Source organism: Eptatretus burgeri, chromosome 14, assembly GCF_056783735.1.
Source record: "Eptatretus burgeri isolate ZD-2024b chromosome 14, Ebu_testis_v1, whole genome shotgun sequence".
Lineage (NCBI taxonomy): Eukaryota > Metazoa > Chordata > Myxini > Myxiniformes > Myxinidae > Eptatretus > Eptatretus burgeri.
The window spans coordinates 31,698,256-31,725,755 of NC_140974.1; the positions used below are offsets into that span (position 1 = coordinate 31,698,256).

Consider the following 27,500-nt stretch of genomic DNA (forward strand, 5'->3'; position numbering starts at 1 on the left):
ATGTGTGTTTGTTTGTTATTCGCATAACTCAAGGTATTAAACCGAATTGCATGAAATTTGGTGGGATGATTCGTGAGTATTCAAGGACGATTTGATTAGATTTTGGGAGCGATTGGGTCAAAGGTCAAGGTCATGAAAATGTCAAAAACATTCTTTTGAGCATAACTTCCTTCATAATACAGCTATCGACATGCAACCACCACCATATTGTTCCATGACGAGATACCTTTCGGATATGTAGTGTCGGATTTGACGTAACATCATCGGAAGTGCGTCTAAATGACGTCACAAGATGACGTAAATTTTCAATTTTCGATCTCATCAGTTTTGATCATACCGTTTTGTAGGACTTACATTAAGGACGTCACACACCAAATTTGACTTCGATCGGAATGACCGTTATGACGTCATTGGCGTTTGAACATGACGTTTTTCAATAGTGGCTAAAATGTCCTGATATTTTACATACAAATATCTATATAATTTATAAAGCAAAGTCTCCCAAATCCAGGCATTAGGATCAGTACCAAAATATCTGTTTATTGATGTACAGGTTTTGCCAATTTACTCTGTAGTCAAGGTCAAGGTCACACTCAAGGTCAAAATATACTTGTAGGCATAGCTTCAGATCTAATAGAGCTATTGACATGAAACCAACGTTAAAACGTTCAGTGAACGACGAGCTTTCAGAACGGTAGTCCCCGATTGGACGTGATGTCCCCGGAAGTGCGTCAAAATGACGTCAAAAGATGACGTCATTTTTCAACTTTTTAATTTTTCAGTGTTTATCATTCCATTTTGTTGGACTGCCTTCAAGGAGGTTACACACCAAATTTGATGTCAATCGGACTGACGGTTGTGACGTCATGGACGTTTTAAAATGACGTTTTTCAAATGTGCCCGGAAAAAAGTTGCGGCGGCGAAGGTATGCGCTCTACCGAGTGCCCGTTCTAGTTTATTCATGTTTCTCTTCCCGCACAATGCCGGGTACGTCTGCTAGTTGTATTATATGAGGAGCCATGTTTGTCTGTTTGTCGTGCTATAACTTGAGAACGGATTAACGGATTTCAATGAAACCAACGACGGTGGATTAAGGGCCCTCCCAGGAAGGTTTGTAAGGCAAAAGAAAAAAGAGAAAAAGAAGATTTGTGTATGGGAACACATGGTGAGACTGCAAATGCCAACTTGCCGCCTGCAGATCCCTCTCTCTCACTCTCTCTCCCCCCTCTTTTTATCCCCCCTCCCCCAATATTCCCGTCAGCAAAGCGATGGTGGTATTCGTGTGTGTGTGTGTGTGTGTGTGTGTGTGTGTGTGTGTGTGTGTGTGTGTGTGTGTGTGTGTGTGTGTGTGTGTGTGTGTGTGTGTGTGTGTGTGTATGTGTGTGTGTGTGTGTGTATATATATATATATATATATATATATATATATATATATATATATATATATATATATATACACATCTCTCTAACTCATTCTCACCACTGACTGATATTAAAGTTCGGCACCTTCCGGGTGACGTAGAGAGCTGAAATTTCACGTGCTGACGGGCATCAAAGCCGATAATATAGCAAAGCTCGCCTCCAAAGCCAGATGCAAACTGGTCATTCTTCATTGTTCCAAGTCTTTCCTTGAGAAATCAGAACTACTGTCATTCTATCAGGCCTTTGGTCATTGCTCAATGGATTAGTGCTCTCCTCTGTGGGCTGAGGCCCCCACATCATGTTTGTCTCTCCTGGATTCTGTGGAATTTAATACATTCATTATTTTTGGAATCTCCCACAATGAGGCCAAAGCACATCGTACGCAAGTCAGTGGCCTCTTTATTTGTGTATTCAGCCTCTCCTCCAATTTTGCTCCCTCTGCTCATTCAGTCATCTAACCCTCCCCAGCTCCTCCATGGTGCACAACATTTCCAGTAAGCCCCTCCTGGATAAGCTGCCAAGATCAAGGTTTTCTGCACAACTCAACACCTTTGTTCCGCGCTTCTCCTGTATGTGGAACCACCTTTCAGAGGTTTTGCAATCCCAACGTTTCCTCAAGGGCTTAAATCAGGCAATGCACCACCATCTCATGCCGTACCCCATGCTGACCCATTATCTCTACGATGCATATTAACCCCTCTGACTTGAAGGTTGCTGTGTTTTCTTCCTTCCTCTCTTTCCTCTTTACCTGTTTGTTCATTTTTTTGATTATTTCCTCCAAGAATTGCCTCACTACCCTACTGTCAGTTCATTCTCTCCGTCACTTCACTCTTGCATGAGCCTCGACGCTGTAGAGGAAAAAAATAAATGCCTTCAGTGGAACGTCAGACCTTGCTAAGCGGTTCATAAAAGGCTTGGCTCAAAAGTTTTCCCAAGTCGAACCCACAAGAAGGTGGGAATAGTTGGGCCGATTAACAAACGAGTGGCGATACACGTATACGTGACGCCGATACACAACACAAGGCACAATTATTTTTATTTACATTGATCCAACATTGAAGACAAATTCTCGTAGGTGCAAGCTTGAATAATACTGAAACAAATTTCTCTTTAAAAGAAGAAAAAAAAAAGGTGAGGAAATGAAAAACAATTCAACAAGCAGTCATAGACTGGTACTTACGAAATCCTCAACTTGACCTCTGACCTTGTCTAATAAAAGCTGTCTCTCGAGAAGGTAGCGACGCAAACCAGAAGTTTCTACCATGATTCTGTACCAAACCATCAAAAATCGAATGTTTGACCTCACTTTGACCTTTGACCGATTTTGACCAAAATCTAATCAGCACTAGCCATCACCCTCCTGAATCACGTGGTGTAATTTGACCATGGTAGCTTCTTCCGTTCTCGAGTTATCGTGCCTACAAACAAACAAAAACACACACAAACACACAAACACACACGCAAACAGATAACGGAAGTCATCAATATACTTCTGAAATCTTTAGATTTCGGAAGTAATAAGTCAGTTTTAAATTATCTTGATATTATTCCAGCAACCGTAGGACCGTTCTTCTGAACGAGACCACCGTATCAATGTCGTCCCTCATGCTAAAACCTTGCTTGTGATTTTTTTTTTTTTTGTGATTTGTTCTGAAGATGGGATACGCACATACTTGTTTAGCTTTGCTTTTTTGGCATTGGGTTTTCAAATTCTTTGGTTTAGCATAAGATGAGTACTGTGTCTCAAGCTGCCAGCTTAGGGTCGATGCATAATCATGCGCTACATGTTGGCGCACGCTGTGAGTTTGAAAATGCAACGCCATTCGATTAGCTCAACCACAGCAGATTCTGCTTGGAAACTTTACACACCTCGTGAGCTCAACTGGAAGAGTCTCTGACACGTGAACTCCAAACGCTCTATCCAGTCTCATCACGTGATAGGATTGGTCACGTGACTTGTCAGATTGTCATTATTGACCTGGATGAGTGAAAGCTCATGGATTGTGTCATTATTTAACGATAATACAATATATCAGAGGGACGATAATTATTTATCAAAGTTATTTATCAAATACTTTGCTGAAAGGCAAAGTTTTCAAGGTTCACCTGAAGCGATGAAATTCCTTGATCGTGCCGGTACATTGTTGTCTTGACAGAGACTGTTTCCGTGGCCTCTGTTCCACGTGCGTGTCCACTGTGGACACGAAGCACTGTGATGGAGAGGGGGTCTTGTTTGCTTTGTTTGCAGACACAGCAACATATACATCGTTTTACATCAAAATAGCAGGGATGACATCTCAAACCCGCCCAGTTTTGTGATGAACATCTCAAACTAGCACAGACTTGGCCTACAGTATTTGGCTTGCCGTGCCTCGGGCTCACGCTCACCGCTTCACGCCACCCATGCTCCGCGCTGCTTCCGTGCCCCCCCCCCCCCGTTTGCTGCCAATAGGGCTGATAAATCTACCGTGTCACTACCCCCTCCTTGCCCACCCTCTTTTGCTCCTGGAAGACCCGATAAATCCACCGTGTCAGTGCCCCCACCCCTCATGTATTTTGTGTCACTTTGGCATCGACCAGTCAGTCCTTCACTTACTCTCTTTCACTTGCTTGCATTTCTGTGTTCCCTTGCACCCCCACCCCTCAAAGACATGCTACTTTTAAAGGTGTGACAGACTTTGCTTTGGGCTGGAGTTTTTTTCTGCATACTTTGTGGGTTAGCAGGCTGGAATTCCATTTGCCACGACAGCTCAAACCCTTGTTTAACTGTGCTCTCCGTACACCATGTATGGTTGGTCTTGAGCTTGCCTTATATGCGATTCAAATTCCCCAGGAAAACCGTTTAAATGTCTTGTTGAGTTGACCCTTAATATTTGGTTTGCTCACTGATACTCGGCTTGTCAAGCTAACCGGCTGGCAACCAACAAAGCACAACTGAGGTTACAAAATCGGCCGCAGGAACTGACTGAGTTTGCCAGAACCAATGATAGGTGGATTAATCCTTACAATAGGAAGCGTCCCCTAAGGTCGTAACGTTTTCTTCTTTTTTTTCCTCCTCGGACTCCGAAGGCAGCACGGCGACACACGGTTGAGAACACCCGACAATGCGTCGAGCCACGTATTTATTCACCAATTGTGTGACGACAGCTGTTTTGACAGTGCGAGGAAATGAGGCCTAATTAAGGAATTAAACCACTAGCTAACGAATGCGGCGAGGCGGCGAGATGCAGGCCGAGACCTGCTGCCCCAGGCCATCCCGCCAAGCTGGCTCTGGCACACAGCACTCCTGATGAAGAAGTAGTGGACTCGGCTAATTATTCAGGCTCTGTGCTGGGTAAACGCCGACGGTAGTCAACCAATGTGCTAGCTCTTTCCCTACCAGGTTTGCAGTAACCTATTCACCCTCACACTTATTTTTTTTTACCTTTTTGTCCCTGTCCTTTCATTTTACACTCTATTCCTGGTGTCTGTCCGCTTGGCTTGACTTTGGGGCGATGCACATTTTTCACACACACACACAGCAATGTAGTGGTCACAATGACTTGTCACCCCTTGTAAAAATTGTTAAATTGCCTTTGTGTGCAGTGTTGATTAATTAATTTTTTTCTAATTTTTCAGATAGTGAATACCACTGATGACCTTAAACAAGCAGTGAGACTTGCTTTTAATCGTATCACCCCACAAATGCTCCGGAAAATTGTCCCACAGAACATGGCGCAAAATTATTCTCTGTAACGACAATTGATGGAGCACAAGCGGACCCACTGCACACTTAAGGTTTGTGTCATGTGCTGTAAAATGTGCAATGAAGTACTGTACAAGATTACTGCCAATGTTTGTGGTATACCTTGGAGAACCCTTCGGTGTTGTCAGCTAATGTGATAAAAGGCAATGCCAATTTTTACAAGGAGTGGCAAGACATTGTGACTACCCTGTACATGGGTCGCTTTCCCACTCAATATCCCCCCGAACCAAGTACCTGTTTATTCACACAATGCTCTGTGTCGACCTCTTTTGTCGAGTAAAATTCCATTTTTTCTTCACGTGTCGTGAGCACAATGCCGGGCCTGTTTGGGCGTTCGCATCTGAACCCTTGGCTCACGATGCCAGACACGCGTACGGTCCCATGTGTACCAATGTACTTGTAATTCAGGTGAACGTACGTCGATGTACTCGTGCCTTTGCCCTGCGTGCGGTTTGTACGCAAACTCCTTCGCGGGCCTGAACTCGTTGAAAGACAATGCGATGGTTATGATGCCATGCTTTTCTCGGTGGAAAGGATGATGGCGTTTCCATTCAAATAAAATTTATTTTTAGCTTTTTCAACAGGAAAATAATTTGCCAGTCATTTGCTCAGTGAATTCACGGAATGCTGTTATGAACATGTTTAATCAAAAGTGCCACCAAGATGCATATTTATGGAGTGAATATGATTGTATAAACTGAGTCGATTTGGCATGTTTCAATATTCCCGTTTAACTAAATTGACTTCACGTCACTTATTTGTCCCATAATGAAAATAACCATCCAAACGTATGAGAGTCTGACTTAAAATAGGCCTTCGGTATCAACAGCAAAGCATCGAACTTACTGGATTCTCAAAAGTTGTGACACAAGTTGCTTTAGAGTGAAACACAAAACCAGTCCCAGATTACTATATTTTGTGTGTGTGTGTGTGTGTGTGTGTGTGCGTGCGTGCGTGCGTGCGTGCGTGCGTGCGTGTGCGTGTGCGTGTGTGTGTGTGTGTGTGTGTGTGTGTGTGTGTGTGTGTGTGTGTGTGTGTGTGTGTGTGTGTGTGTGTGTGTGTGTGTGTGCATTTGTGCGTACATGTGTGCATGCGTGCGTCCAGGACACAACTTTTTCACCATTTGTGCTTTTGTCATCACATTTTCAACAAATGTTTATTATGAGAAGATGGAGAGAACACCCATTTATACAATATCCCCCTTCCGCCACGCGGCGGGGGATAAAGAACACCCATTTATAACATACCCATCAGAGATGGGGAATCCCCCACCATTGAAAAATCGATATGGCGAACAGTTTATGAGTTATCGCACTCACAGCTATAAATGTTGACGCCTAACCAGCCGGACGGACGGACGACCCGGGTGACAACAATATCTCCCTTCCGCCATGCGGTGGGGGATAAAAAAAATTAGAGCCTATATTGCGATAACATCGTTTTTTTCAACATTGCTGCCTGGCGGCCATATTGGATTTCCAAGCGGGCCGAAACCATGTTGGAAAAAGTTCCCCAGGGGTGAAGAACGTAGTAACCAAAAATAATTGAAATCAGATAAGCGGTTTTCCATTTATTACAAAAAACATTTTTTTAAGATGGCCGCCCTAGTCGGCCATCTTGGATCCGGCCACGCCCAAAATCAATAGAGTTCTTCCTTTTCAGGTGGTTCATGTGACCCAAATTTCAAATCGATATGGCAAACAGTTGATGAGTTATTGCACTCACAGCTATAAATGTTGACGCCCAGCCAGCCGGACGGACGGACGGACGACCCGGGTGACAACAATATTCCCCTTCCGCCACGCGGCGGGGGATAAAAATGTACATTTAATTATTTTTTTTAATTATTTTTTTCAAGTTTTGCACGAGTACAAGGTGGATGTGGGCCAGCTTTGCATTTTGAGATGCTTTCTAGTTATCCCCCGCCGCGTGGCGGAAGGGGAATATTGTTATCCCCCGCCGCGTGGTGGAAGGGGGATATTGTTGTCACCCAGGGCGTCCGACTGTCCGTCCGACCGTCCGTCCGGGCGTCAACATTTATAGCTGTGAGTGCGATAACTCATAAACTGTTCGCCATATCGATTTGAAATTTGGGTCACACATGAACCACCTGAAAAGGAAGAACTCTATTGATTTTGGGCATGGCCGGATCCAAGATGGCCGACTAGGGTGGCCATCTAGAAAAAAATGTTTTTTGTAATAAATGGAAAACCGCTTATCTGATTTCAATTATTTTTGGTTACTACGTTCCTCACCCCTGGGGAACTTTTTCGAGATGATGACCAAATGGTGTCTTGTTTCCAATTCACCTCCCTCATTATCTGGAATATGTGTGACCTTTTTCATTCAATGGCGGGGGATTCCCCATCTCTGATGGTATATTTTTTATTAGCAGTGACGTCGCACACACAGGGTCTTTGGCCTTGTCTATTGCGTTCGCTTCATGGAGTGTAACTTTGGTATCAGCCTCAACATCTGATTGAATCATGCCTTGTGAAACAAGACTCTTTACCAGCAAACAAATGGTGTCTGTGGCATATTGAAGGGAAGTTGAAGAACAATTAATTGTTCACAAAAGCACAATCAATAAGAAAGCTCACAAACATGTCGTAAATCACTAACTGATTGACTTTTGGTAATGGGACAGTAGCGTAGTTTAGAGGTATGTACACTCGCATCTGACCCGTCTATTCTCGATTCTAAACCCGACCCAACTATAAACTCTCATCCCGGTGTTTCACAGGCAGGGGAGATTTACCAATGTGTGTGCCGTCTCTCGGATGGACGTCAAGCTGAGTGCCTCGTCTGCCAGCATTAGTTGATGGACCTTAAAGACCCAACAGTGCCTTTTGCCAAAAGTAGGCGAGCTATCACCAGCACCTTGAGCAAGTTCCGAATTCCTTCCTAAATTACCTTCAGTTGGACGTCAGGCCTGGTCAGCCAGTTCAAAAAATACAGGCCAGTGCCATTACTACCAGGTGAGCCCATAAGAAGGTGAGAATAATTGGGGCTGTTAAAAGAATAATAACACTAATAATAATAATAATAATAATAATAATAATAATAATAATAAGACTGCTACTGAACCGTCTCACACGTGTGTCACATCCATGAGGAAGTTATCTCCTGGGAATGACGCTTGCTTCTCCAAACCCAGAGAATGAACGACAACACAGTCATTAAACTGTGAAAAGTTCAACAATGCGTGCTAAAGGGTTCTAAAGTTATCAAGAGTGCTCGGTACGAGTTGATAAAATGTAGTCGTGAAGTAAATAGTGGTCAAAGGCGCTGCTCATAAAAACTTCATACATTATAACAATGTTTGCCAAGATGAAGTGATGACTCGTTATATAAAACGTACAATTTTTTTTTTTTTTTTAAAGCTCGTGATCACCGGCGGATTGGTCTTTATGCTCGAATTGAGTTTGATGCCATTCTTGATTATTGCTGATGATCACTTTCACTCATTAACCACAATCTACAGTGCATGATATATCAACGGTGTTCAAGATACTCCACAGGCCTTTTGCTGATGTCCAATAAGTCATCTTCACCACTCGTGCAAGTGACTGCAAACCGTTTTGTCAAATGCTTCAAAGAGAAGAGTCTTGAGTAGTGCTGACTGGTGTCGCCATGCCTTTGGTCTCCATGGTAGTCTCCACGATGCTCACAGGTCTTAATTTCTATCACATAATCGGTGTATAATGGCTGTGAGTGTAATCATGGTTTCACTGTGGCTGATGAGCGTCCCTGTTCCATGGTAGTCATAGTGCTAGAAGAAGCACAAGAATGTTAGCAAGTAAGTGAAGTCAAGAAACAGGAAATGCTTCCAATAGTTTGTGTTGTTTATTACAGCGCGTGCGCTGTATACAATTGCACCGAGTTTGAAATGTCCCCGGTGTCCCCCCCCCCCCCCCACGTGCCTCAAGTGAGCCAATGACGGCCGTCCGGTACATGCAGTGCGTAACCTCGACGGAAATGGCGACAATTGACGGAAATACCCGAGTATTTCAATGGAAATTTGTGAAACTAATGTGTTATATATGTGAAAACCATTGAATTTATTGCTTGACGGAAAAAAACCAAGAAACGCTCCCCTCTCATTTACGAACGAACGAACGAACGAACGAACGAACGAACGAAAGACGTCATTTCCGTCCACCATGGCATTTTGCGCCGAACGCTGAAAGCTAAGTTCTTTTTATGCCATCATTCTCTTTATATTAATATAAGCCACAAACAAGTGTTTCGTCATGCATTAGTAGTTGAAATTTATGGCAGATATTGGTGGCAAAGTGATAAGTGGTTCTTTCAATAACATCAGTGTACTCATTTGCTTCACCACACGCGCTGTATTGAAGTATTTCACTTGTTTTTAATGGTGAGTCAGTGAATCATCATTTTCAATGGCTGATGCCGAAACGGTCCAGTGCCTGTGGGGTGGTGCACCATCAGCAGTAGAAGCAAACTTCGCAATGACCTATCTCCCTTCCTCGAACAGAAGTCATCACATCCTCCTCCTCTACGCAAGCTATTGTGAAAATTAAGGCGGAAGGACCGCGAGTACGGAGATACGTTTCGATATCATCACCGGCGTGATTTGCCACTTGTGGTGTTATCATACAGAGCAGCTTGGTGAATGGATATGGTGTCACCACCTTGGAGTGAAAACGTGGTGGAGACGTGATCCAAGGTGTCCGTAGTTCCGTTTTAATGTGAAACCTTAAAGTTCCTTGTTTGATAGGTCAAAGCCTCATGTTCAGCCAGGAGAAAGCGTTTTCTAACAAGCAGGTAAGTCTTCTCATGCAGGCAATATTCACTGACTGCCGACTGAAAGGCCAGGCATGTAGTTTTGAATATAATATACTGTACGTTGATCAATCATTGGAAGAGCTTGAATGCCTCCGACTTCCTGGCTTCACCATAAGACGTGACCTCTCCTGGGATAGACCACATATCTCAGAACTGGATGCTTAAGCCAACGGCAAACTCGGCATCCTCCGTCGTGCGAAGTACTTCCTCGGTAAATCTGAACTTCCCTCGGCCTACCTACAAGGCCTTTGTCCCTAGCTCACTAGAATACTGCTCTCCCCTCTGGGAATCACATCAAGGTGTGTCAAATGCTCTCAGCATCTTGGAAGCCGTTTCAGTGGTGATGAGGAATCCTCAGAACCGTTGTCAATGTTCTTTCAAATACTCAAATCCAACTTATTTATTCATCCTCGGAGAAGAAAATTTAAGGTAGGAGGAGGCCACTTGGCAGCCCATCATGCCTGCACTTCATCAACATCACATTAATCCAATCTATGGATGAATACGATGTTTGTAATGATCTTTCAGTCCATGTGCAGGTTTTGCAGTCTGTGGTTTTGCATTTGCAAAAGTATTTTGTGTCCTTTGTGTTTGGTTTACCGAAAGTAAAACATTACTTGTATGAAAACTTCAGAACAATAAATAAATAGATTAAAACCATCCTTTGGCTTGCCTGCCTTTCTAATGTGGGTAAAAGTTAGTCTCAGTTGTACTCATCTCGGTTATTGAGTGAGAACACAGTATCAATAAAATGTGATTTTTTAATTTGTTTATTTATTTATTTTTGAATACATAGTTGAGGCTCGTGGAAGAGTCAGTACAGGTTCACTGAACGGATGAGGATGCAACAGGACAAAACAAACAGCAGAGAGAGGGTGAAAACAGCATAGCTGATGGCCCAGGCAGAGGGATGTCGACAACAATGGGGGGGGGGGAGGAGGGAGGAGAGGTAGGAGAGGATGCATGGGGACTGGGGTGGACAAATATATAAATACAGATACTATGTATAATGTATAATACGTGATGATGTATAATATGCATTTTTGTCTTCTTGTACACATTACGCCATTGGAATTGTACCATGAACTTACCACTTCATAATGATGATCTTATGGGAAGCTCCTTCATCTTTTCATCTCTGTCTGTCTCTCTCTCTCTCTCTCTCTCTCTCTCTCTCTCTCTCTCTCTCTCTCTCTCTCTCTCTCTCTCTCTCTCTCTCTCTCTCTGTGTCTGTCTCTGTCTCTGTCTCTGTCTCTGTCTCTGTCTCTGTCTCTGTCTCTGTCTCTGTTTCTGTCTCTTTCTGTCTCTCTCTGTCTCTCTGTCTCTCTCTGTCTCTCTGTCTCTGTCTCTCTCTGTCTCTCTCTCTCTCTCTCTCTCTCTCTCTCTCTCTCTCTCTCTCTGTCTCTCTCTGTCTCTCTCTCTCTCTCTCTCTGTCTCTCTCTCTCTGTCTCTCTGTCTCTCTCTCTGTCTCTCTCTCTCTGTCTCTCTGTCTCTCTCTCTCTCTCTCTCTCTCTGTCTCTCTCTGTCTCTCTCTCTGTCTCTCTCTGTCTCTCTCTGTCTCTCTCTGTCTCTCTCTGTCTCTCTCTGTCTCTCTCTCTGTCTCTCTCTCTCTCTGTCTCTCTCTCTCTCTCTGTCTCTCTCTCTCTCTCTCTCTCTCTCTCTCTGTCTCTCTCTCTCTCTGTCTCCCTCTCTCTCTCTCTCTCTCTCTCTCTCTCTCTCCCTCTCTCTCTCTCTGTCTCTCTCTCTCTCTCTCTCTCTCTCTCTCTCTCTGTCTCTGTCTCTGTCTCTGTCTCTGTCTCTGTCTCTGTCTCTGTCTCTGTCTCTGTCTCTGTCTCTGTCTCTGTCTCTGTCTCTTTCTCTCTGTCTCTTTCTCTCTGTCTCTTTCTCTCTGTCTCTTTCTCTCTGTCTCTTTCTCTCTGTCTCTTTCTCTCTGTCTCTTTCTCTTTCTCTCTGTCTCTCTCTCTCTCTCTCTCTCTCTCTCTCTCTCTCTCTCTCTCTCTCTCTCTCTCTCTCTCTCTCTCTATCTCCTCCTCCTCCTCCTCCTCCTCATCCTCCTCCTCCTCCTCTCTCTCTCTCTCCTCCTTTCTCTCCTCCTCTCTCCTCCTCTCTCCTCCTTTCTCCTCCTCCTCTCTCTTCCCTCTTGTGCTGACTTTCCCACTTCTTGCTCTTCCTGTTCATTCATATCTTTGTCTCGTGTCGAGGTGTTGTCTGCACTGTGCCACTGTCAGTGTGTGTCCGTACTATCTCACCATAATAGCTTCTCTGTCACATTGCTTTTCCATGAGCCTCAACTTTGTATGCAAAGCTCTCTCTTCATTGCTATTCATTCTGTTCATATTCCATTTTCAGCTTTATTTCTGTAAATTGAGAGTTATGGATTTTGCCAAGAATTTCACAGGGACTTTTTTTGGGGAATGGCAGTTTGTAAACCACATTCATTTGTTTGTCCTTTTTAATTTTTTTGAGAAATCATCATGCTGGTGTTTGATAAGCTCAAACATTGTGATTCATGCAAATGACAGGAATCATAAGAGTCCAGTTATGACGCAAATCAGCGTTTTACCCAAACTTTTAATTGCCGTTATGTCTGCCTCGAAAATTGATGATTGTCTGGAATCCACAGAGGTCATGGAGGTTATGAGTGTGTGAGCAAACACTTCGTGAGTGTTTGTTCCTTGTCCTGAAAAGCTAAGAGCACAAGATTCAGTGTTTGGTTGGAGTTTTAGAGAGTGGAGATCTCATCGGGATTGGGTTGCTCTCATAACAACGTGAATGGTCCTGTAATCACCTCCGCCACCGAAGGTGGATGGAGATTATGTATTCACCCATGGTTTGTTCGTCTGTGAGCAGGATATCTCAGAAAGTTATGAATGGATTCGGACGAAGCTTGGTGGACTGGATGAGTGTGCGGAGGACAAATTGATTTGATTTTGGTGAAGATATGGATCTTGATCCGGATACTAGAATTAAAAAAAATTTGTAAGTGATTCTTCACCTTTGAGAGATTGTGCCAAAAAACTATGCATGACACGATATCTCAAAACGTTGTGTATGGTTTTGGAGAAACTTGGTGGATGAGTTTGGTAAGTGATGAGAACAAGCTGATTAGATGTTGCTTCAGGTCTGGATGGAGGTCTGTCCAGCCTATCATTGGAATACAAAACATAAAATGTTCAACCTGAGAGAGGTGTACGCTCTGCAGAGTGTCGTTCTAATTGTAAATGTTGGGGTTTTTGGTGTCGTTGATGTGGTTCGGATAATCATCCACAATAGCTTATAACCTGATTATTCCTTTAAAATGTGTCAGTGAGATTTCTGGAACACTTCCTCTTTTTACAATGGCGAAGAGTAAAATCCAAAACGTCAGCACCTTGTGTTCCTCGATGTCGGATAACTCGAACCATTTTATTAATTGCTTCTAATCAAGAACACTGTCATTTTCTAATGGGGTGGTAAGCTGGCCTGTAATTGTAACCGTCAAAGCCCTGACAAGATAGTGAAGAGGTCGCACAACTACCTTTTGAGTTGTCTCGTCTGGGTTTGATTACAAACTTGACAACATCTGTCAGGTTGGTGTTTCGCAGGCCGGGTACCATCTCGGAACCTTGAACAAATTACTAATTCTTGCCCAAATCACCTTCGGTTGAACTTCAGGTCGAGCCGATCAGTTCGTAATAGTTTTGGGAGAAAATTGAGTAAATGGAGCCATTAAAGTAGCAGCAGCAGTAGTTTTAAGGTCCCTTGGAATTTTTTGCAAGAATAGTCCTTTGGGTCAGGTGCCGCAGCCATTTACATCTTGCTGAGAGATTATAGAAAGTGAAACGTACTTTTCACAAGTAATGTCGTGGTCATCGTCATCGTCATGTACTGTACCCTGTGCAGAGCGTTCGTGCTGCCGAACCAGTTAATGGGCTACAATCCTGGTCCGGTTGCCGCTTTGACTGAGAACGTCAGGGCAGGAATTTGTAATTTGATGATGGTCCAGGCGATCGATTGCTTACTCTTTACGAATACAGTGTGGGATGTCTAACGTCCACCAACTAACGTCCACCAACTAACGTCCACCAACTAACGTCCACCAAAACCAACTAAACGTCCTTCTGAGACAGCACACACATTCAGTGATCACCCTGCTTGTTATTGTTGTTTCGTATGTAGTCTGTGCCTGATGGTTACATCATTTCTAGAAACTCAGCTGTGCCGCTGATGCAGTCAGTGTCCCTGTTACCAGTGAGCTGATACTCATTTTGCCGACTTCAGAAGGATGACAAGCTGAGTCAACCCACCTGATTTATTTCAAAGGCACGACAGGGAAACTCAAGACCATGAGATCTTAAGCCAGCCACCTTAACCGTTAAGCCAACACCAAGCTTACCGTGCCTGTGAAACACTCGGACGACAATTTATAGCTGGGCCAAGATTAGATTAATGTTATATTAATTATGGATCAAAATAATCAATGGGTTTGTATCGTACACATCACGTCATGATGTCAGCGGTGCCTCTGTTTTCCAAAAATACAGTGTCGGAATTCAACCCGATAATTTGTGAGATCATTAGAAATTTGTTGGACAATTATGCTAAACTTGTGTGATGTCACAGACATGAGTTGTGGCCAGCAACCATTTGTGTCGATTTTCTGCACAAATTACCCTTTCTGATTCACCAATATGTTCATTGTTAGAACAGGGTTTACTGTCATCGTAACAGACACAACAGACCTTTTTGAACAGGAAATGGCAAAATATGGTGCAGACAGTGATGTGGTTTGCACTGTTGGTATTTCATTCCATGTTATCCACAATCTGGCCATCCTTACTGTTTGTGAGTCACCTATCCCTGGAATTATACATTCTTAAGATTCCACTGTTTTTACGAACTTGCTAAAGAAGTGATTCCAGAAGCCATTCATGTGCTTGTCTTCAACTCGTAATATATACGTCGTATAGATATGCATGTATATGTATATATATATATATATATATATATATATATATATATATATATATATATATATATATATATATATATATGTGTGTACAGTGCTTGGATAAAATGTACACCCCCTTTCAAAATTTTCGCCTTATTTACACATTGTAACCCACAACTTCCAAGTGAAAAACAAATTCGACAAATTTCAGAAAATTAATTAAAAATACAAAACTCGAATATCTTGGTTGGATACGCGTCCACCACCCTAAGTTCATACTTGTTGGAAGCACCTTTGACAGCAATCACAGCTGTGAGTCTGTTGGGATTGGTCTCTACCAACTCTGCACACCTTGATTGGGCAATATTTGCCCATTCTTCTGTACAAAACTGTTCAAGCTCAGTAAAGTTGCGTGGGGAGTTCAACACGAGAAGTCGCACGAATGGTGAAAATGTCATTGTTCCGTCTTGGTTTCGTCAGACCACAAAATTTTTGGCCAGATGGTTTCAGAATCTCTGGAGTGTTTTTTTTTGCATCCCTCAAAAGGGACTAGAGGTGGATTTTTTTGAGTAATGGTTTCCTTCTTGCTACCCTCCTCTACACACAAGACTTGTGGAGTGCTTGGGATATTACCACGTGCACACAGTGACCAATCTTTGCCATAAAGGCATGTAGCTCTTTCAACGTTGCCCTTGGCCTCTTGGTGGCCTCTCTGATTACTCCTCGCTTGGTCATCCAGTTTGGAGGGAAGGCCTGATCTCGGCAGGGTATCCAGTTTGGAGGGATGGCCTGATCTCGACAGGGTCTTGGTGGTACCATACACCTTCCACGTCTTCATGATTGTCTTGACTGTGCTCCAAGGGATATTCAATGCATTTGAAATGTATTTATACCTATCCCCTGATCTGTGCTTTTCCACAAATTTATTCTGGATGTCTTTTGAAAGCTCCTTGGTGCTCATGGTTGAGTCTTTGCTATGAAATGCACTATCCAGCAGAGGAAACCTACAGGAACAGCTGATTACCTCCACCACCGAAGGTGAAGGAGGTTATATTTTCACCCCTTTCTGTCTGTTTGTTTGTGTGCAGGATATCTTAAAAAGTTGTGGGTTAATTTGGATTTAATTTTGTGGACAGGTTGGGTGTGTGACGAGGACAAACTGATTAGATTTTGGTGAAGATCCAAATCCGGATCCGATGACTAGAATTTTAAAGCGATTCTTCACCATTGAGAGATGGGGCCAAAAACAATATATAACACGATATCTCAAAAAATTGGGGACGGATTCGGACGAAACTTGGTGGACAGGTTGGGTGTATGATAAGAAAGAATTGATTCAATTTAGTGAAGATCCGAATCAGGATAGGGATCTGATGATTACCCTCGCCAGAGGAGAGGGTATTGCATTTGAGTCATTTGGCTGTTTGTTTGTCTGCACAGAACTTGAGTGTTTTTCTCTGCAACCGCTTGGCGGATCGAGATGAAATTTTCACCATTGGTGCGACTACTCATGTAGAATGTTTTAATGATAATTATGATGTCATTGGTCATGTGTTGTGGCAGCCATATTGGAACAAGGATGAATGTGTCCAAGAGCAGCGTCCTAAAGGTTTTGTCGGCTAAAAAAAACCCCCCCAAAAAAACCAACAACTTCCGATATTTCGGCACGTGCCTTGATTAAGCCGATAGCGAGACCCGTCATGATGTATTTACGTATTTACGAAATATAGTGTATTTACGAAATGAATAATGTATTTACGAAATTACAATACATTAAATGGAATAATCTTTAAATAGTAACGTGAACTTTTCGAAACTTTAAATAAAGCAAATGTCCGAATATATTTAAAAGTTCATGATAGACGCTCTCAAAAGGCACCGTCAATGCAAGGATGTGTACAGGTGTTTAGTATTTAAGGAGATCCGGATCATGTATATAAAAAGAGCCGAGTCTAATATAAAGGCTTTGTCTTCACAAGAAGAAGAAGTAGAAGAACCACGCCGAGCTCTCTTAGAGCAACGTTCGCTACGCGAGACGCTGCTAAAAATGGAAAAACTTTGGACCTCTGTGTCTCTGAAACCGCACCAAGGAGAAGTTTTAAACTTGGCACATCGCAAGTACTCCTCATCGGGAATGAGTGTGATGTTTTTTTTTATGACGTCTTATGTGTCCTCGTTATGACGTCATTATTGCATATGTAGACCGCCACATCCGATCAGTATGAACATTTTTGAGGGTCATTTAGGGATAAAATGGTCCACAGAAAAAAAAATCATGATGTCATCGGTCGTGTGATTTGGCAGCCATATTGTTTAAAAAAAAAAAACCTTCAAAAAATCTTATTCTCTGAAGTTTGCCTAACAGATCGAGGCGAAACTTTACACGTATGACCGCCTGTCCATGAGGAACAAAAGGTTCACACCTATGACATCATAGGTCACATGGTTTGGCAGCCATATTGGATTTACCCTATAACCTTTAAAAATACACCTCAAAAGAAGTTCTGGTGAGGGTTTGCAATCTCTGATTGCTCTTTTTTATTTTTTTTATTTTTTTTTTTGAAATATTCAGCATCATGACAATTTAACACAGGTGGAGGCCATTAACTTGGTTTGTGATTTTGAAGGTGATTGGTTACACCTGAACTAATTTACAATTGCGGTTATTAGGAGGGTGGACACTTATCCAACCAAGATATTCTCGTTTTGTATTGTTAATTATTTTCCTGAAATTTGTAGAATTTGTTTTTCACTTGGAAGTTGTGGGTTACGATGTGTAAATAATGGTGGGAAAAGTCTGATTTAATGTATTTAATTCCAGGCTATAAAATAACAAAAGTGAAAAATTTGAAAGATTGTGTAGACTTTCTATAGGCACTGTATAATGTATATATATCTGAACGATATATGTATATATATATATATATATATATATATATATATATATATATATATATATATATATATATATATATATATATATATATATATATATAGTTCAGCATTGGGCAATAGCACGTAGCTGTGTCTGAGTATGGAATGAGGTTACTTTTGTGAGGGAAACGGCAGCACAGTGAACTCTTGTAATCATCTCAATCCACTTCTGTGGTTCTTTTTGGAGTGTCGGGAACGTTTTTGCTCACCTTGATGTCGAAGTTCTTTGTAATGCTAACATCAAGCTGAGAAGTCACTAATTATGAAGTTTTTGATGAGATGTTCCCATGTGAAATTCATCGTGGTTCCACAAGTGACCACCGGGAGAAGTTACTCTTATGACGTTCTTAATAAGATGTAGCTCCCATGTGAAATTCATCATTCTTTCATGAGAGACCACTGGTGACAGAAATAGGTTGGGTGCTGCTAATCAGGCCCATCCAAGGTTTGGGACGTGTGTAAACCTACGCTGTTGTGCTGATTGCAATGTCTGATTGCATGAAGACTGTGCCCCGTGAGCATCTGATGATGAAATGTTTGTTCAGTGTTCGGATTTAGGTTGGGTCTATTGTTGCTTAGAGCTGAGAGGGTAGCCTTTAGAGTTTAGACATATGCACACTCTTCCCTGATCTGTCGACCCTGGTTTTAATCCTGACCCAGCTATAAACTATCATCCTGGTGCTTCGCTGGCATCAGTGTGTGTGTGCCGTCCCTCGGATGGATGTTAAACTGGTTGTTCTCTTGGCATTGGTTGGTGAACATTAAAGGTCTCTCAGTGTCTTTCACAACAAGTAGGTGAGTTATCACCAGCACCCTCATCAAATTACAAATTCCTGCTCCAACTAACTGCCGGCAAGGCAGTGGCAACCTCCCCAGCAAAAAACTAACCCTAACCCCCACTGCCCAAAAACGTCTTCAGCAGCACCGACAGTCTGACGCTTTGTCAAGAGTATGTATGGTATGATAATGATGATGGTGAGCATGATGATGATGGTGAGCATGATGATGATGGTGAGCATCTTGCAATGTTTGGATGAGTACCGGCAACTGTATGCTACAGTGTATTTTATGTCATGTTTATCCGTTTTGCTATGTGTTGGACTTGCAGCCAATCATCTTGTATGTCCTTCCTTCAAATGTGGTTTAATAAGAAGTAATTAATATATTTTGGACTTTATACCGCAAGTATATAGCATGGGTGTTAAGGCCAAGATGGAGTAATTAGTTGAGTAGTCATTATGAGTCGTTGAAAGGGCTGGATTATTTGTACTTTTGGATATTGAGATGTTGTGTCCTGGTGGTTCTCTGTGCATTGTTTCACTTTTGTCAAATACTTTTTTTCTGATCATAAACAATTTTGTGTGGGATTGGTCTTATTACCCCGAGCGACCTTCATCTGCCTGTCTCAAAGGCAAAGCGCCTGACCTCGTAACGCGTACGCGTACTGTTGTCGTAACTCGTCATTGGAACCTCTACTTACATGAACACAAGATGTACGCTTGTAAGAATAGAAATCGATTCATTTTTCTTAAAATTGGAGCAATGTGAAATGTTTGCGTAATCTCCGTAAATTAAATGGTGCACTGTGTGCTCCGTGATGCAGCTGTGCTCATCACATTGCGAATCATGTCATCACCTGATTAGAGCCACGTTGCTGAGATTTTGTCGGCCTTGTGCAAATGAAGTCGACAGGAGAGTGGGAATCGACCCTCCATGTGAACTAGTTTTTACACCTTGGTTCTCATGACAATTCTGTTTTTGGACTTGCACAGCATGGCTTGTACCAGAGGAAAGCACTTATCATAAATGAACGGCTATTGTGCACGGTTTGGCCTTATTGCGCTGTTAGAGGGTCCATTTAATCCGAGCACTGGGATAAAGACAAGACGTTGAGTTGAAATGAGATTAGTTGGAGAAGAAAACAGTCTTGAGATGTTTGGACTCTGTGACCCGACCAGCATTACTGCCCCTGGTGTAAAACTTCCCTTTTTGCTTTTGTCTTTCTCTGAGACCTTTATTTTTGTTTAATCGATTGTATGAAAGACAATAAGAGAGTTGGACGAAGAGACCAAAAGTTGGATTGAGAGAGATGGAGAAAGACAGAGTTGGTGTCCGGGTTCAAATTTGGATTTATCAGCTCACTGTATTAGGACCGCATGAAGAGATTTAAAGAATTAATTTAATTTTTAGTACCACTTTGAAACGACGCTTTGAGACGTACAGACATTTAAGGAACACTCGTACAACGACCACTCGTGCAACGACCACTCGTGCAACGACCACTCGTGCAACGACCACTCGTGCAATGACCACTCGTTCGACCGCTCGTGCAACGACCACTCGTACAACGACCACTCGTGCAACGACCACTCGTGCAACGACCACTCGTTCGACCACTCGTGCAACGACCACTCGTTCGACCACTCGTGCAACGACCACTCGTTCGACCGCTTGTACGGCCAAGACAGATGATTCATGCACAACCATTGAGTCTTAAGGCAAGCTTCCATTTATACCAGTATGCAATAGTTACCATGAAAAATAGTTAATTTGTCTTTGTAATTGATTGTCATATTCAGTAGTCTTTGGGATCATCAGCTGGGAACCGCTTATCATCGACATTTTGACCCTTTAACATGGCATGTGTGTGAGATATGTGACGTTGATTGGGAAAACACAAGGCATTCGGTTTTTAGCTCGCCTGTTCGAAGAACAGAGCTATAGCGATACCCCCAGCGTGAGCATCAGCGTGAGCGTGAGCGTGAAAATGTTAAAATTTTTGGTGCAAGTTATTTTTTCCTTTCTAATGGTTTATCTACCACACTTTTTTATACGCCCAATATATATATATATATATATATATATATATATATATATATATATATATATATATATATATATATATATATTGGGGCGTATAATGTGATACCTGTTGTCCGTCTGTCTCTGTCTGTCCGTCCGTCCGTCCGTCCGTCCATCCGTTCCTGTTCGCACTCTAACTCCCAAAGTTTTCAACTTTCACATTTCATATTTGGTGCATAGGTACAGACTGTGGGGACAGTGTGTCATGACATACGTTCGTCATCTAAAGTGGTTGCCATGGCAACTAGGATGCTGTTTTCCATGTAGTAGCACAATTCTGTATATACCTTCTTGTTTGGGAGTATATTGTGCTCACTTGCGCTCTTGTTACTGATTACAATATACAAATACATTGTTTGCTTTAAAATTACTTGGATCAGACTTCACTGCAATGCTTTATAAAAAATATTAATTATTAGACGAGTCTTTTAAAAACGATAAATGTATAAACAGGCGAGCATTGGGTGGCTTTGACACCAACTCTGGTTTGAAATTTCTACAAACAAAGATTTAAAATTTACAACAAACAGTTCAAAATGAACACACGTTACACAGAAATACTAATATTTATATTTCCGATGTGTCAACATGAATGCGTCTTATGCCCCGATGGTTTTGTAAAACATCTCCATTCAGAAGTCATTTTGTTGTTCCCCCGCGCACTCCAAGTGAAAAGCGGGGTAAAGCAATTGGTTCACTTCCGTCTGTCCGTCCGTGTACAAGCGTCAGATTGTAATGGAGAAACGACTTCATTTAAATTGAATGTTATATTTTGAACATGAATGGGAAAACGAACCTGCCGTTTAGCAGTACTTTGGCTCTGAATTCATCCCGATCGCACATGCGCAGAGAGGAGTTAGATTTATTTTTATTTTGTCACTCGGTCTACCTGTCTGGCAGTGAAACAAAAATGAAAATCATTCCAAACAGGAAACTTACTGTAGTAAACAGGAAACTTACTGTAGTAAACAGGAAACGAAGGACATCATAAAGGACTCAAATAACAGGCACCAATAATGAATGTATAGTGTTAAATAAGGTGGTGTAAAAGATACTGCGTCAATTGCGGTAAACTTCTGGAATTAATGTTTTTCCTTCAACATTTAAAATCATCATTTTATTTAAATTGCATCGTAAAGTTGAGCAACATAGAACACAAATCGACTTCTTACCGCTTCCAGAAAACTTAGTTTTGCTTTATTTTGACATCTAATATAATTTGTCGTCTTTCTGAATGTTCGCGTTCTTTACAAAGACTCCTGGGCCGATAACCACCCCACTTGGCACACAGACAAAGTCTGACCTGGGGATTGTACTCAGGGTATTTTCATCCAACATCTCAGCATTTGAAGACCCCAAAAAACCTTTAAGACCCTGGAGACCCTTGAGACCCCAAACATCTCTAAGACCTGTATGACCATTTAATGCATCAATGACCCTTTGAGACCCCAAAGACCATTTAAGACTCTGTCCGTCTGTGAAACCGTGTGACTATATGTCTATTAATTACGTACTATTTAAACGTCAGTTTCACCCTGACTACATGTACGTCTATTAATTACATACTATTACAATGTACTTTTTAAACCTTTCGACCCTTTTGACTGTTGAGACCCCTTAGACCTTTGAAGACCCCTCAAGACCTCTAAGACCTACAGACCCCAAAGACCCTTTAGACCCGTAAGACCCTGAAAACACATTACACCCTTCAGACAGATTAGACAGCTTGGACCCTTGACCATTTGGAGCTTTAGATCACTTGGACCTTTACAGACCCTTTTTACATGCTTGAGAGATTAGACTATTTCGACCCCTTCGGGGCTTAGACAGTAACTACTATTGAAATGTACCCTTTAGAGTTTAGACCATCTCGAACCTTTAAAGTGCACACCACACAAACATCTATAGTCTTCTTGCAAAACACAGATTATACTTTTTTTTCCTGCAAGTAATGCACAAACTCGCCCCACCTAGAGGGGAGGTACTCTGCTATCTACTATGTAAAGAAGAAAGTTTGTTTGTTTGTTTGCTCGTTTATGCATTCAGACTCTGCAGGAACCAGTGCGACCAAACTTTGCATGTCCTCCTCTTTCATCCAGAGGACCCCAGATAAAAACAGATAATTGTCCTTCAGGCCTCAATCAGGTTTTGTGCCGAAACACTGCCTGCGTTTTTTTTACCCCCCTGGGAGCAGTCGAGTAATACGGTATGTATTGTGTACTTCCGGAATTTTTTATTTATACGAACTTTAAAATCACTAGCAGATACCCCGTCTACGGATGGGTATGGGGGACAGGACGGATCACAATACTCGGTGACGGTAGTTTCTTTGGATGTTTTGCGCCACATTCAACAGCTCAGTTCATATTGGTGGCGTGTCTGGGTGCCCATGGTAGCGTTTGAGACTGGTCGCTTTTGATTGTTGGCCTTGACACACAGTGCCGGATGAGTAACACGAATGATTTGACATATTCATTGTTTCTACATGACCTCCATCAACAGATTAACAACATGGCAGGATAAAAGCCGAAAATGCTGAGTTGAACAAACGTCCTGAACTCATGGACTTAGTTAAGTAAAGCACGTCGTCTGGGACCCGGCCGTCGGTTTGCCGTGGAACGCTGCTGATTGTGACGTCATCGATTCCCTCTTTGAAAATTCTATTTATATTCGATTTTTTTTTTGAATCCGCCATCACCTGCGTAAATACAGGGAACACATATTGTGAAGATTTCGGAAATATGAACAGAATATGTTCGGAGAAAAGTGTGTTCGAAGTTCCAGGCTTACACCCATTATATTGTGATTATTTTATATCAATTTAATTATATACTTAAACATTGTGTGGGGAAGGTTTTCTATGATCTCTCTCTCGTTGAATATGTCACTGTTCATTAAGTGTGCTTCCATTTATGTGATAATACAGGCTGTAATTGTACAGTGTTGTTTTGTTTTGTGTAATATAACAATAAGCATTGTATTTGGTCTAATTGCTTAATTTCACACAAGTGGAGAATTATGAACCGCCAGATAAACCCAAAACCAAGATAACACAACAGATCAAACAAAGGATTTCGAGGTTTAGTCATGACGTCATTGTTTGGTCGCAATTTTGTGCTATGAAATATCAACACTTTCTGCCACGACAAATGAAAAACGAGATTGGTGAGGAAGGGCATGTGGTGATGAAAAGGAGACGACGTGTGTCGTTGACTGTTATCTCCATAGTTGGGGGTTTCAGAAGGTGGAATGGAGTCCTCCCATGACTCAAAGTATCCACCTTCGTTTCCGTGAAGGATCATGATTTCTGGCCGAAGTTTTGAAGTTTTCTTATTCTCAGAATTTTGTCCTGAGGGCTCTTTTCACGATCATCACTGAGCCCCCACACAGCCCCCAACTGTAGTGTGTTTGTGGTAATGTTTCCAGGGATGGTTTTTAGGATCTTTGTGAGGTTCTTCTTTATCATTCCCATTGCTCCATTTATCACTGGTACATTGTTGGCATTCTTCAACTTCCAAGATATTTTCGCTTCATTCTTGACATCCTGGTGTTTTGTCATTTTCTTGATTTCTGCGTTACTTAGACCAACATCACTGGGTACTGAAACCTCGATTAGCAATGGCTTCTTTTCCTTTGTGTATCTGAGTACTTGGTCAGAGTGCTTTGTTTTCTTTGTTCATGCTCGATGGCATCATCAGGTCGTATGTGAGCGTTACTTCCTTGTTCTCAGTTATCGCTTTTGGTTCATGCTTCCATGAGTTTCTGGGACTGGGATGTTGAAGTTTTTGCAGATGTGCCAGTGGATTACTCCGCACACCGTGTTGTGCCTTTGGTTCTGACATGAGTTTTTTTACCCCCTGCCACGTGGCGGAAGGGGGATGTTGTTGTCACCCAGGTCGTCCGGCTGTCCGTCTGTCCGTCCGGGCGTCAACATTTATAGCTGTGAGTGCGATAACTCTAAACTGTTCGCCATATCTATTTGAAATTCGGGTCACACACGTACCACCTGAAAAGGAAGAACCCTATTGATTTTGGGCGTGGCCGGATCCAAGATGGCCAACTGGGGCGGCCATCTTGAAAAAAATGTTTTTTCGCCATATCCATTTGAAATTTGGGTCACATGAACCACCTGAAAAGGAAGAACCCCATTGATTTCGGGCGTGGCCGGATCCAAGATGGCCGACTGGGGCGGCCATCTTGAAAAAATGTTTTTTGTAATAAATGGAAAACCGCTTATCTGATTTCAATTATTTTTGGTTACTACGTTCCTCACCCCTGGGGAACTTTTTCGAGATGATAACCAAATGGTGTCTTGTTTCCAATTCACCTCCCTCATTATCTGGAATATGTATGACCTTTTTCATTCAATGGCGGGGGATTCCCCATCTCTGATGGTATATTTTTACATCCCGATAGGAGGTGACTCGTGCTTTCTGTTTCTACCTTAGAGAACGCACACTTGTCCGATTAGCTGAGTCCTGCAATTTTCCTCAAGCCATTCGTGTCGTGTCCCTGGTCTTGGGCATTAATAATGATTTGTTCTCCATCCCAGTTGAGCTGACCTCTTCTTCACCATTCCAATTTGTCCAACTATTTTGTTTTCTTTTCATCTTGCTGCTTTTTTGTCATTCTCCCAGTTGTCAGTGTATGTTGTTCTTCTTCTTTCGGCTGCTCCCGTTAGGGGTCGCCACAGCGGATCATCCGTTATGATCCGCAGACTGATTTGGCATAGGTTTTACGCCGGATGCCCTTCCTGACTCAACCCTGGTCGCCTCTTACGACACAGGGATAAGGATTGGGTTTCGCCATGACTCCGGGCTGCCCTACACCCTCTCATAGCGCGGCCGAACACAGAGCACCCATCCTCAAGCGATCCTCCAACCCAAGCCTCCGAGTTGCCGGATTAGAGGCACACGCCACAACGCCCTGTACCCAGTTGTCAGTGTATATCTGTTGATATTGGCTTTGTATTTTCTTTCATCTTTTTTGGTGTTGTGTGTGTGTGTGTGTGTGTGTGTGTGTGTGTGTGTGTGTGTGTGTGTGTGTGTGTGTGTGTGTGAGTGAGAGGCTTTTTTGCTTCCCAATGTTTTTTGGAGTTTTTTTTTCGATCAAGAACAAGCTATCCAAAACATTGTTGATCCTCCAGCCCGTTAGCTTCACATCCCGAGCCGATTCCTAGATAAACTGTTCTCTCAATCAATGATGCGCCATCTCCTGGGGATGTTTTGTGTTACCATTATTGTTGTAAAATACTGAACTCAAATTCTGAATCACCTTTTAAAATCTCTTGTTTATTGTCTTGCACATATTTAATCCCATCTGATCCCTTTTTTTTTGAAATGAAACCTTTATTGTAAGGCAGATAATATGACAATAAGGTGATTTCCCCTTTTTAGAGTTAAAATTACCAGCTGTATTAATTAGTTTTAATTGCTTCCAAATTTGCTTGAGACAAACTTAAGCTGCCAAATGTGCCTCTCTTTCATCAAAACCTTTTTGTTTTAACTCCGGACAAATTGGTGGATGAAACACACGCTGATGGGCTTTTGTCGAGCTTCTGAGAGGCGCCATACAGTTTGTGCGGCAGAGCTTTGTGTGATGCATCTGTTCCTTAATTGGTAGATTGTTACCTTATTGAGAGACACATTGGGTTGACACTGTGCTCTATATGCTGCCTTTGATGAGCATCATCGTTATAATCCAAGCTTGATTTCCCATTAATCCACTTCCTCCAACCTTCCACACACCAGCGTGCGTGCGTGCGTGTGTGTTAATGTATGAAAATAATGTGAAAACGGAGAAAACAAACTTTGTCACATTTGAAGTGACTTTCCAGTGAGATTGTTGTTCTCTTGTATATTACTATGGTGTATTCATGTGGTATTATATCTCTGCGAACTACTTCCTTGAGATTGTAAATGAAACAATAAAAAACAATTCAATCCAACATGGAGGTTCAGGAAGACTGCACAGACAGCCCAGGCAAAAATTCATTTCCTGCGGTAATTCTCTGCAGACGACTGCAGTAGTACCTGCTACCAACTATAGTATATGAGAGTACAACTCTCACATACTCTACTTCTAACTGAAGCATTTTTGCGTGGGAGAGGACAAAAAAGCAAAGGACCAACACCGACAGTGAAGCCACATTTGGATCCAACAAGCAAGAGAATGAAAGAACAGTTAAAGAGGAGAGAGGAGGGGAGGAAACATGATAACCTGACTCGGTTAGGTGGGGTTAATGCGAGTAATATGCATCACAGACAGTGATTGAGGGGGCGGGGGGGTTAACATGAGGTGATGGTGCACCGCCAACTTGAAGCCCTCAAAGTTTTGTTTGCTTATTAATTTTTTGATCGTTAATAATATCCAGTATATATAATCTTGAGATGGCATACACGCACTCACAGTCTCACATGCATCCAGGGCTTTTAAAATGAAGTACTTTTTTATGCATTGGTCATGGCACATGGAATTGAGCAAGAATACGATTAGGTGAACTCATCTTGACAAAGATGTCTGAAATGTCGCTCCACCTCCTGTCCCAGGGATGAGAAACTTCATCGTCTTTACGATCAGTTGAACCTGTTTGGCGTTCAATCAAAGCATTTCCCTCATGATGCTGTGAGCTCAACCTTGATTTTCCGATCTTGTGATGAAGTGTTCATCGTTTCCGCACGTCATCGTCGTCCTTCCTGCAATACTGTAGACTCTGGGAACGTTTGGTTTTCGAGTTGTGACGTTTGGGACGTGATGGCTAAAATGAGTGACTGTCACGGAAAATGCTGACACACCT

At 42.3% G+C, this 27,500-nt stretch overlaps 1 protein-coding gene across 18 annotated transcripts in view; it reads left to right on the forward strand.

Annotated features, from left to right (window-relative positions):
• Positions 1 to 27,500, forward strand: part of LOC147012901 (muscleblind-like protein 1) — a 236,258-nt gene that overhangs the window by 51,255 nt on the left and 157,503 nt on the right. The window contains exon 2 of one of the 18 annotated variants that reach the window (XM_085854236.1): positions 7,910 to 8,144. The exons of 15 other annotated variants lie outside the window; for them this stretch is intronic. Coding sequence is in view for 1 of the 3 variants with exons in the window: in XM_085854231.1 (XP_085710357.1) it covers positions 5,166 to 5,198 (33 nt within the window). In the remaining 2 variants the exon portion in view is untranslated. Of the gene's footprint in view, positions 1 to 5,150; positions 5,199 to 7,909; positions 8,145 to 27,438 lie in introns of those variants that run through there. 2 more of the 18 variants (XM_085854231.1, XM_085854238.1) reach the window with 2 other exon arrangements.